The 12,714-nt window shown below is 36.2% G+C and overlaps 1 protein-coding gene across 3 annotated transcripts in view; it reads left to right on the forward strand.

Moving 5' to 3' along the window:
* Positions 1–12,714, forward strand: part of GABRB2 (gamma-aminobutyric acid type A receptor subunit beta2) — a 334,152-nt gene that overhangs the window by 184,600 nt on the left and 136,838 nt on the right. For all 3 annotated transcript variants that reach the window (XM_004371236.2, XM_012560132.2, XM_004371235.2), the window contains exon 5: positions 4,602–4,684. In XM_004371236.2, coding sequence (XP_004371293.1) covers positions 4,602–4,684 — 83 coding nt within the window. The remainder of the gene's footprint in view (positions 1–4,601; positions 4,685–12,714) is intronic.

Genomic DNA, 12,714 nt, shown 5'->3' on the forward strand with positions numbered 1-12,714 from the left:
TGCAAAATGGGTTACTATTCCCATTTTAAAGAATTCTAGTAGGGATGTTGAGTAATTTAAGGCCCATTAAGCATGTTCATCAGGATTCAAAGAAAGGCATGTTCATGAAAAGCCCATTAAGTATGTTTGTTATATTGACTTATTCCTGTAGAAAAGCCCATTAAGTATGTTTGTTATATTGACTTATTCCTGCAGAAACTTAGCCCTGTTATAAATCAAAAAGTCCCAAAGAACAGAAGATTTAGATGCTTATCCCTGGGATTTTCTGAGTAAGACTCCTTCAGGGGAGCTTTTTCTGTAAGGATGATTTCAACTTTCAAATTTGAGAATTTTTTACATAAGTTAAATCAAGCACTTAATATAGAGAATGGCTTTAAGTACTCAGGTTTAGAATACTTATGGTCAGGACTTTTTTCCTTTGTTTTATTTATTATTGTTATTGTTTTAATCTTGGATTGTTGACATGTGTCAAGCACCTGGCAAAGTGCATGAGATATAAACATGACAAAAACAGATATGGATCCTGATCTCATAAAGCCCCTTGGAAAGATGCAGATTGGTTACACCTGCCTGCACTTTGTTTTATAATCTGTCAAATACAGCTCCATATATACATATAAACCAAACTCATTGCCATCAAGTTGATTCCAACTCATAGCAACCCTAAAAGACGGAGTAAAACTGCCCCACAGGGTTTCCAAGAAGTGCCTGGTGGATTCAAACTGCCGACATTTTGGCTAGCAGTTGTAGCTCTTAACCACTACGCCACCAGTGTTTCCATATATACATATAGGTAATTATTTTTTGCATATTTGTGTATTGGGAAGCTATTTCATCCATATATCTCTGCCTTGATTATAATATAAATGTGTGGGTATTCTACATTTCTTCATGTATACAAACATATTCTCATGCTAATCAGCAAACAGCCTCAGGCAAAATAATTTACACTGTATCTGCTCATTAGCAGGTAGTATCAAAAGTTGCAGAGCATATTGTAGGTTATAAATCACTTCCTACTTTTATTTTATCACAGCAAATTAGGTTGGAAAATTTTTGATTCAAATTTTCAACATGGGACAACCAAGTGTCAGAAAGTATAGGTGACTTGCCTAACATCACCCAACCTGGACATACAGATCAGGTTTTCAAATGGATTCTTTTGACTCCAGAGTTTTTGCTTTAGTTCAGTAGGAGACACTTATGAATACTTTGTAAATACTGACTAGAAAACATCTAAAATTCTTCTTTCTTAATTTCATTAAATATATTAAAGCATAAAAGAAACGGTAGAACACTGGTGTAAATATGAGTGTTGCTGATGCATGGAAAATGTTTCGTTCTACTTTATTTTACAAACAGGAGTACAAGTTCATTACTCCTGCAGTTGTTATGTTAGGTGCCATTGAATCGGTTGCAACTCATAGCCACCCTGTGTACAACAGAACAAAGCACTGCCCAGTCCTCTGGCATCGTCACAATCATTGTTATGCTTGAGCCCGTTGTTGCAACCACTGTATCAATCCATCTTGTCAAAGATCTTCCGTCTTTTTTGCTGACCTTTTGCTTTACCCTCCTGATGACATGTCCGAAGTATTTCTTTTTCTTGGTGTTTGCAGCACTAGTGCACAGATGTTAGTTGCTTTGAATATGTGTCAACAGGAAGTGTGCACCACAAACTGTAGTAGTGATTGCAAATTTCACCTCATTTACTCAGTCGGGCCTTCTATACATGACTCTCGCCTTTTTATCATATATATGTCCTTGTGCCTTTCATATGCTCGTGTGCATTCTATCGAATGAAATTAGTTTCTTCTAATTTCTAGGACAGGGTTTATTTCTGGTGCTTTACATAAATAGCATGGGCATTGAGAACACCCATCATGTACCTAATTTTATTTTCTTTGAAAATTTCTGTTGAGCATAGTATAGTTCTCTTTATGTTAGTGGCAATTCAGGTTTTATTTACATGTCAGAAAAACCATCAGTGGAAGAGTGTGAAATTAAGCCTAGTATTATATAGCCAAAAGAAATTGTCATTTTTTTAAACCCTGAGTAAAAAAATCAAATGTGAATGCCAATTTTTAATAACTTTTATAAAATATAAACCAAAAACCAAACTGTTGCTGTCGACTTGATTCCGACTCATAGCGACCCTATAAGACACAATAGAACTGCCCCATAAGGTTTCCAAGCAGCAGCTGGTGGGTTTGAACTGCCAACCTTCTGGTTAGCAGCTGAGCTCTTAACCGCTGTGCCACGGTGTTTGATAAATCCCATTGAAAGCAGAAACAATCAATTTGATAAGATACACTCTGGTACTATCTATATAATTTTAATTAAATGGATTAAAATTATTTATTGTTAAAAATACAAAAAAACAAAACCACTCTTACTTGATACATTATAATTTTAAATTTAAAAAGAAGAGAAATAATTCAATAAAATAATCTTCCAAATTAAGTAAATACATACGGAAATCAACTCTTTTCCTTTTTATAAATTCATGTGTTTTTTCACTCAGCAAATATTTATTGCTTACCCTACAATGAATAGGACAAAGTCTCTGTCCTTAAACAGTTTAAATTTTAGTGGGAGAAATAGACAGTTATTAAGTAAATAAATAAATAAGCAAGATAATTTCAGATTGTGATAATTACTTAAAAGAAATAAACAGAAAGATGACTTTCTTGAGAAACTAGAGAAAACTAAAGATGTCCACTTTGGATGGACTTCCTGGGAAGGGCCTCTCAGAGGTGGTGGTTTTTGAGCGAAAGGATAAGAAGTCAGCTCTCTAAAGATCAGATTAGAGTGTTGTACACAGTGAGAACAACTGCAAAAGCTGACGGATAGTGGGTGAGGACATGGCATGATATGATATTGTGAAGAAAAAAAGAAAAAGGTCAGATTATTCAGGGCATAATAAACCATAGTAAGGATTTTGGATTTTATTGGAAGAACATTAAAAGGTTTAAGCAGAAGAGTGATATAATCTGATTTACTTTACATTCTTAAAAGATCTTTCTGGCTGTTGAGTGGATAGTGGATATTAGGGCAGCAAATGGAGAGGCTGGGAGACCAGGCCTCTGCAGTGCTTTGGATGAGAGGCCATGGGGGCATAGGCCTGGAGGGCGGTGGTGGAGGTGGGAAGGCATTGAAGCAGACTATCCAACAGGACTTTGTGAGACAAAGGAAGGAATCAAGGATGAACATCAGCCCCAGGATACTTATTACAAAAAAGGACAACAAAAATTAACAGACATAAGCCTTAATAAAGCAGTAATTAAATTAAAGAGACAAGAACTACTTAACAACATTAAGTTAAACATTTATTTCCATTCTACAACTGAGGAATTTCTTAGGCTTAGTCCATTTGGATTTGTGTAGGCTTCTCCATGACCTAACACATTGCCCGTCATAGGATAAGCCAAAGTTTATCAAATTAAACATTATTAAACAAATTACTTACCTTTAGCAAAATGTAATTTTTTTAAAAAGCCTAATATGTGCCAGGTACCCTGTTAGATTCTTTACATAAAGTATTATAATAATTCTTATAGCAACCCTGTTAGGTAATTATTTTTATTGTTGTTAATAATAGTCCCATTTTACAGAAAAAAACAAAAATCCTAAGGTTAAGAGATATTAATAGTTTTGACCTGAATCACTCAGTTAGTGAGGGAATGCACAGCTATGTCTGTTGTGTTCTAAAACTTGTGCTCTTTTATGATCCTTTGCTACCTCATTCATCAGAAAATATGTACTGATAAATTGCTTAGGAGTATATGTATTTTGGCTCCTTCTAGTATGTTGTAAATAAAGAGATTAGTGAAGAATAATGACAGAGAAACATAAGGACAACCTAAAAGGCCAAATTTGTTTCTCCCTGATAAAACCCTAAACATATCAAGTGTTCTTAATAAAACAATACAAAATCTGCCAACCAATAGGAGAAGGCTACCTAACAGGTCATAAGAATATCAAATTACTCAAGACAGAACAAATCAGATGATAGAAGAAGGCTGATTGTGTGTTGTATTAAAGCTCTATCCTACAGGGTTGCTAGAGTTGGGATGGACTCAAGGACACACAACAACAACAATAACGAAGTACTATTCTATGTATAGAAAGATAAAAAATGATGGATCAAAGCCAAGATTGATCAAAGATTAAATATTAGGGTCTTGAGAGGAGGACAAAGCAAAGGTGAGAGGAAGAGGACCATCTATGTCAGTGGTTCTCAATTAGCTGAGATGATTTTAAAATAAAGGTTCCTGGACCACCCTCCTGCCTCCCAAGAGATTCTTGAGGCATGGGAACTGTCTATTTAACAAGTGTTCCCACATGATTTTGGTACAAGTAGTAAATAGACCACACTTTGGGAAATACTGATTTAGTCCAGTCTCTTAATGCTACAGGTCAGCATGAGGCTCATAAAGGAAAATGGATATCCAAAGTTACATCATCCTTTTCATTAGAGCTTGGGCTAAAACACAGTCTCCTAAATCCACAGATCTGTCCTCTTTAATACTTGGATTTAATATTTCCAACTCCAGCCATGGACCTGCTAATGGTACATCTCATTGCTATTTCTCTTCTAGGATCACAACCACAGCTGCCTGCATGATGGACCTAAGGCGGTACCCACTGGATGAACAAAACTGCACCTTGGAAATTGAAAGCTGTAAGTCTTTCTGAGCATCCAGCTAATATCTAATCAGTCTGGTCCTGAACTCTACATTAAGGTTCTCTTTAGGCAGAACATCCTACTCTGGTTCATGTCCAGACCAAAGGTCCTGCAAAGGTTCTGCTAGGACACAAATCTGGTGGAAGGAGGCACTCACAGCATCTGCCTTCAATGACGCTGCCACCCTTGTAGACCGTTCCCTAAATCCCTGAGATAGATGTTTCAGGGAGAAAATCATCTAGCAATAAAAGGAAGATGCTGAGAACCTAGAAGAAATCCAAGGGCTACTCCAGGCATTTAAACTATGGAATTGGTGCAAACACCTGCCATAGATTTACACAAATAGGTGAAGGTGGTAGGGTGCCACAAGATGCCTAGTTTTTTTGCCTCTTTGTTTCTTTGTAATTGCAAAATAAATGTGACCTTCCAGATTAGTTAAAGTATTCATAGACTGTGGATTAGTGGTATAATTTTGTTTGTTTTGAGGGACTATTTTTGGTGTCTAAAATTTCTTTAAGATGTCTTGATAAAGACCATGTGATGAGCAAGGTTTGTGTATGTGAATCTCGTGTGTTTATTCTATTTCCTGTGTAGAACTGTTTTGCAGTGTTGTTACTTTTCAAGGTCATGGTTTCGGCTACATTGTTGATGATGTAGTCACCTGCCTTGTTTGGAGGGCTAAAATGTTGATTCAAAGGTCACACAGGGAGACAGTCTGAGATGGAATAGAATTTTGAATCTCTTTTCTTTGTCAATTCCTTGCAATATTTTTATACTTCAACCCACCAAACAACTGGCAGCTGATGATTTTATATCCAGCATTCTGGACAATGAGTAACTTGATTTCCATAAGGACACACTTAGCCTGTGTGACGGACTCTATCTAGCTGTGGCAAGCAGCATGACTCTATTTCACTGCTCTGAGCAGAAATACTGTGCTTATGACACATTGGGGGTATTTTTTTCCCATTTCAAAGGACAGCTTCCAGGGAAAATTAAATTTACGTGCATTTTTAGATAACCTTATTTCATACTTGTATTTCCAAATCATCATTATTTTCACACTAGATCTTTGCCTTAAAGAACTATTTGATGAAATTGCTCTGTAGGATTTTGATGATGATTTTTGTATAAATATCTTTGACATAACTTTGCATTTTCTTAGCTTATGGCACAGGTTAGAGTGCATAATAATGTTCCTCAAAGTTTAAATGTTTTGATTGTTTCAAATTGCTGATCTGAGGACATTTTGAGAAAAAAAGTATGTTGTTGCTCTGTATTATTGATGAATTTGTGTGGTAAGAGCATTTGTCATGGTAGAATTTGCCTGAGATTTTAAATAATCACAATTGCACGTGGATGGAGTACTTTCACCGATACTCTTTTATTTGGTCCTTCTACAATCCTCTCAGGTAAATAAATAAGGTCTTTTTATTAAAAAAAAAAAAAAAAAAAAAAAAAAAAACGGACCCTGAGTACATAGGCAGCACCTAAAGGTTTCATGTTATTAAATTATGCTTCTGATATGAATTTTTTTAAAACTAGCAGGATAGTTCCTTAGGCTTTTAGAGTGTTTAACTTTTATGAAGGGGCTTTTACACATCTCATTTCAGTTCATGTGAACTGAATGAGGCAGGGTAGATATTGCTATTGCTATCTTTATAACTAGGGAAGCCGACTCAAGGAGGATAAGTGATTCATCCAGGATCATACACCATGAGTAGCACAGCCAGCCTGTGCTGATGTGGTACTGGGCAGCTGACTGACCTTAGTAAAGCCACAGATTTTGGAGGGACAAGATTAACAGGAAAACCCCCTAGTCTAAGAAGCAAGAAAATAGCCTGTCCTTGAGGGAAATCAAGGCTTATTCGTATTTAGCCAGACAGCAAGTTGTTGATACAGAGAATGAAATATGGGATTATATTAATAATATGCATGGTATCCAGACCCTCTTATTATAAGAAGGCAAATGACTAAGCATGTTGAAATGAGTTTAGCGTTCTGCTATGGATTGAATTGTGTCCCCCAAAAATGTGTGTCAACTTGGCTAGGCCATGGTTCCCAGTACTGTGTGGTTGTCCACCATTTTGTGATCTCATGTGATTATCCTACGTTGTCAATCCTAACCTCTATGATGTTAATGAGACAGGATTACAGGCAGTTATGTTAATGAGGCAGGACTCATCTACAGGATTATGTTGTATCTTGAGTGAGTGAATCTCTTTTGAGAAGTAAAAGAGAGAAGTGATCAGAGAGGAGGGGGACCTCATGCCACCAAGAGAGAAGCTCTGGCGGCAAATTGCGTCCTTTGCACCCGGGGTCCCTGGGCTCAGAAGTTCCTAGATCAAGAGAAAATTGATGACAAGGACCTTTCCCTAGAACCGATAGAGAGAGAAAACCTTCCCTGGGAGATGGCACCCTGAATTCGGACTTCTAGTCTCCTAGATGTGAGAGAATAAATTTCTGTTTGTTAAAGCCATTCACTTGTGGTATTTCTGTTATAGCAGCATTAGATAACTAAGACAGGTTCTATCCCTTAAACAGCTAGCTACCCAGGTGATGCCTGACCTTCTACCTTTATTCATCCATTCCTTTCTGTTAAGCAAACCCAAGGCATTCACTCATTCCCATTCTTTCTCTCTCTGTCCCTATCTCTGTCTCTATCTCTTTCTCTCAACAGCTCTCTTAAATGCAATATCCTTAATAGTGGCATTTCTAAGTCATTAATACCTGGTCACTATCAAGAATAAGTTTATTGACTCAGTTCTAGACAGGATAATGTAACTTGACTTTGGACAGTAGGAGTGGGAGGAGAAACATCAGGAATGAGTTCATTGTTCCTCCTTCCCTTCCTCCTTCTCTCTCTTCCTCCTTTCCTCCCTTCCTCTCTTCCTTCCTCTCTTCTTTCCTGCGATATTTCACTCATTCAATAAACATTTAATGAGCACCAGTTATTTATAGGCATTGCAATAAGATCTAATGATATAATGGAGCAAAAGCAAACAATATTCCTGCCCTCATTTATTATGATGAAGAAGAAAGGTATTATTTAAATAAAAACATCATCTATGAGTGTAAAATTACAATGGTGAAAAGTGCTGCCAAGATGAAGTATTTAGTTCTGTAAGATCTTAAAGGAAGAACATTTAGAGTGAGCTTTGAAACAAATGTTCTCAGGATTATTCTAGAAGGTCAGTATAGAGTGTGCTTACTTGATAACTTCTCTTAAATTTAGAGGTGGAGAAGTTCTGTAGAATTAATGGAATTTAAAGAATTAAATGGGCCCTGATATTACTTTGCAGGCCATGAAACTTAACTGCCAAAACAGAAAGGAGAATTCCATCCCTAGTGTGTTTCTAGTCCTTCCACTTAAAACCAGTCCTCTACACGTTTTACCTACATGCTTCTGCTGTCTGCATGGGCAAAGTGAACTCATTATATTTGGTCCACATAATGTGTGTGTGTCTGTATGTGTGTATATACATCTTGTCTGTATCTTTCTCTTAATCTTTCAGTGTATGTTGGGAAAAGGACACTCCAGCACTTGCCTATTTTTTTCAGGGAAAGACCACCCTAAGAGCACTAATTAACAACAAAATTAAGCACTAGCCTATGTATACAATTTTTTTTTAAGTTATTGCTATGAAAGAAGAAGAGAGTTCTAATAAAGAAACAGTGAATTGTTCTAAGAGTGCCAGTCTTTTGAAAACCTTATGCTGTTCAATATAATTTAAGGCCGTTGGGGTGATTCAAAGATTTCTCTCTTTTTATAGCTACATGAAGTTCAAATCACATTTTCATGAGGGACATAATATTTCACCATACATTGAGGCCAGTTAGTATATTCCATCCAGAAGTGAAAAGTGATTGCTAGGAACATGATAGACTTCTAATAAACAGCAACTTAATAATTAATAAATAATAATTGTAATTAATAATTATTTAATAATATTAAGATATTATTACAGTAATTAATGATAATTATTACTATGCTAACACTAGTATCATTATATTTAAAAAATTTCATATGGCCAGAGGTTTTTCATAATTATGATATCTAATAAATCCAGCCAAGCAGAGATCCATGGCACAGCATTACCCATTTCATTCTTTGTAGATCTTATTTTGGCCCTTGGTTTCACCTTCCAAGTCAATCTCATTATCAGTGATGTTGTCTACTTCCTCATAGAATGCCTCAGCCAGCTGTGCCTACAGTATAACATGCAAACTAATTTATTTTACTTCTGCTGAAGGGAAAGAATTGACAGATAGCTTCAAAATCTAAAGAGGAAGAATAAAGTGCACTTTGACATCTGTACTTGAATGAAGTAAAAAGATAGCTCATTTATAAAGATAATTTATACAGAGTTTTGTAAACATTTAAACTGGACAATGAAGACAATCGCCACCTCTTGACCCTCTAACACCTCTGTGATCTCTGTGGTCTCTGTAACAAAAGGTCCCTATAAGTGTATAAGAGTGTGTTGGTCTATCTTCCTAGAGATAGTCCCCATGTTTTAGGAAAGCAGAAAATAGAAATGTGCTTGTCATCAACTTATTGAATTCCGGTTTGGATATTACATAACAACAATTTGCTATTGGTTGTTGATGGAATAAAGGCTGTCTTTTCTTTATTCACCACTTTGATTCTAAATTATCCTTATTCAAGAGGTCTATGTAGATTGATAGATTTAAGCTTGAGTTATTGCATCCAAATTTAGTGGCAGAGAGCTAATATATTTTGAAGTCATGCTGTGTACTGACCAGTATTTCAGTAGATATACATATAGTATTTTTAAGAACTTAGAGAAGAGTTCATTGTGTTCCCTCCATGCCCAAAGTGAAAACAGATGGCACCTTAGAGTATGTCAATAGCCTCAAAAATATATATAACAGAGGAAGCAATGATCAAGGAAGACTCTGTACCAGTGTGGTATAGTGGATAAGAGGATAGTCTTTGAATGCTAGCATATGTCCCTGGTCGAGTTTCCTCAAGCTAACTAAACAGGTCATTTAGTTCCTTCAAGCTTTGGTTTCTCATCTGTACAATATGGTGATACCTCATAGGTAGTGAGATAATCCAGATAAAGATCTCAGTGCAATATTCATACTGAATTTCCCATAAGTAGCAGCTGTTATCATTATGGCATCATCATTACCATTATCAAATCACAGCTGGAATATTGTGCTCAGTTAGAGTCACAGCATTTTAAGAGGGATATTAACAACCAGAGTAACCAAAATGTGAATGATACATGAACTGTGGAATATGAAGAATGAGTAGAAGAAACTAGGGATATTTACCTCGAGGAAGTGAAGCTTAGTGTTGAGGTGGTGGTGTCTGAATAGAATAACAATTTTCAAATAACTGCAGAAGGTCCTCTTAAGAAAAGAGAGCAGACTATGCCTGACCTAGGGGCAAAACTAGACTAATGGTAAAAGATGCCAAAAGGCAATTTTTGGCTGAAAAGTTAAAAAACGAAAAGTTCATAGCAGTTACAGCTGGTGAAAAATTAGATGGGTTGTGGTATGATTTAAAACCATTTTCTGGGTAAAAAAGAATTCTTGTTTTGGGCAAGCGATAGCATTAGATGAATTCTAAGTAGTCAGGATTGATGGTTACTTGGCACCAGCAAAATATGTAGGACTTTAGTTAAAGGACAATTAGGCAAGCAGTAGTTTATGTGAGGACACAGATCGCATATGCATATACCTCAGGGAGAAATGCTATTTAGGAGAAGATGAAAATCACATCTCTGCCAAGATTAAAGGTAGAATGGTGTGTTTTGCTGATAGTCTGTTGTTATTTAGCCAGCTATTTGTCTTTTCTCAGATTTTCCATACAGGATTTTTTCCTACACTTATATGTCTGTGAGGAATAGGGCTAAGACCCCAGATTTTTTCTGTCTTTCTAAATAATCTAAACCTCTTGAGGCTTTTGATCTCCTGAGGCTTTAAGGGTCATCACAACAGAAGGAAATGTGTGTGCACACGTGGGTCTGTTTGTGTGCAGGAGGAGGGGCATCTTAAATAATGAAACCTCCACGTCTTTTAGGTGAGTCTTGAATTAATTAGAATTACAAAAATGTTCTATAAAAATCCAGCAAGGCTTCAGTTATAAATATTGAAGGAAAAGCAAAGAGCGTTGCAAATGCTTCAGGGTGTCACTGCATACTAATTTAACTTGCATCACTGTCTTATTTTTATATTTTCTTGAATTTTATCTAGTGTTGTCAAAGTGGAAGATTTGCCTTCCCATCCTTGCTATGTGAAGATCCTCTGTTGGAACCAAATTTTGGTTTAACAAATATTAGTCCCTCTTGACTGTAGATAAGTGTCAGACTGTACATGTAAAACCCCTGAGACCACATGCAGATATTATTTGTGATCTTGATGAATATCTGGACTTTAAGTAAATTTCAGTTCTCCAATCCTTAGAAAGTAATGTCTTGGGTGTGTATGTGTATATATATATATATATATATATATAGTGCATATTAATCTTGAATATGAAGAATAAAACTAGTGAACCCTTTCAATTTGATTCTTTTTCAGGTAAAGAGAAACCTTATTTATTCTTGCATTTTTCTTTATTTCATCTTCCAATACTTTTATTTTCTCCTTTTGGAATTCCCGTTAGATAGCTCTTGGGTCTCCTACAACTATCTGCCATGTCTCTAAACTAAAATTGGTAGATTTTATCTCCCAGATTACTAATATTTATTTTATTCTAAAGAAATTGTTACTATTAAGTATTTTATTTTGGCAATCATGCTTTCAGTTTCTAAGAACTTTTCCTTATTCTTTGATTACTCATTTTCCCATAGTTGCTTGCTGTATTATGAATGAAATGGCCTTTTAAATTTAAGGTTATCGATTTAAGTTATTTCAAGTTCTCTTCTGCTCTCTTCATCTTTCTGTTTACTTTTGGGATGCTATTTATATTTGTTTATCTTAGCCCTTCTTTTTCTTAATGATGGTGTTTCTCTGCTATCTGTTGACCTTGGTAGTCAATTCATATTTTTAACTTAAAAAGACTAGTTTGAGCAGAACAAGTAACTGACATGGGTTTTTCCTTAACATTTTCATATAATTGTCCGCATAGCTAGCTTCTTCGCTGCATAGAGTAGGATAGGGAGAGAATGCTGACCAGACAGTTTTCCTCACTAGGGGCATGAGTCAGGAAACGGAATGTAAGATGGGGGCCCCTCACAGGTAACCAAGACTTTCATCTGAGGCTTAAACACTTTGGATTATTTCATTCCTGGGAAGAACTGCTGGAATGACAGTTTATTTTTTCCTCTCTGTTTGAAGAAGTGCCCAGGGCTATCTTGGGCTCTGTTCTAATTTTCTTTTCAACCTAATATCTAATCTAGGAACCTGGGCAGCTCCCAGCAATTTTAAGATTCACAATCACATTAATAAGAATAATAAAATCCTACACTGAACATATTCATCCCCTGTTGCTAGATATATCTGGATTTCAAAAATACTAAAGTGGAAAGGGAGCGTTTGATGTAGCTCTGTTAAAAAACCCACATTGTATATATTTACCTTTGTAAGGTCGATGGCCACTGTCTTTCAAGTTTCTAATGCTAATTTTTCTCCTCCTTTGAAATTGCCCATTAGGTCAAAAAATGTAGGCCCTCTCTGAATAATATAAACGGCTCTGTGGCAAATCTTGTAGGGGAGGGTTGTGGGAGTACAAACTTGTTTACTGAGTTTTCCTTTAGACTCAAGAAAGGTGCCAGCAATGCCGTCATCCTGCAAAAACTGTCTCTTCTTGGCTGAGCTTCACTTTATATTTGACGCTAATTAAGTGAAAATGCCATATTTTTGCCTTTCTTAGCATTTTTAGTGAAGGCTGGAGAGCACTTTGTGAAACCTGATGTGAACATCGTAAGCCAGAGGCATAAATACACCCACAGACCTACCCTGAAGCATTTCCAGAAGACTCCTGTTCTTGTTTGATAGTTGCAGCCCAATGAACTGCAACCCAGACTGACGTTTCCCAGATCTTGTGTCTG

This window comes from Trichechus manatus, unplaced genomic scaffold, assembly GCF_000243295.1.
Source record: "Trichechus manatus latirostris isolate Lorelei unplaced genomic scaffold, TriManLat1.0 scaffold00011, whole genome shotgun sequence".
Taxonomy (NCBI): domain Eukaryota; kingdom Metazoa; phylum Chordata; class Mammalia; order Sirenia; family Trichechidae; genus Trichechus; species Trichechus manatus.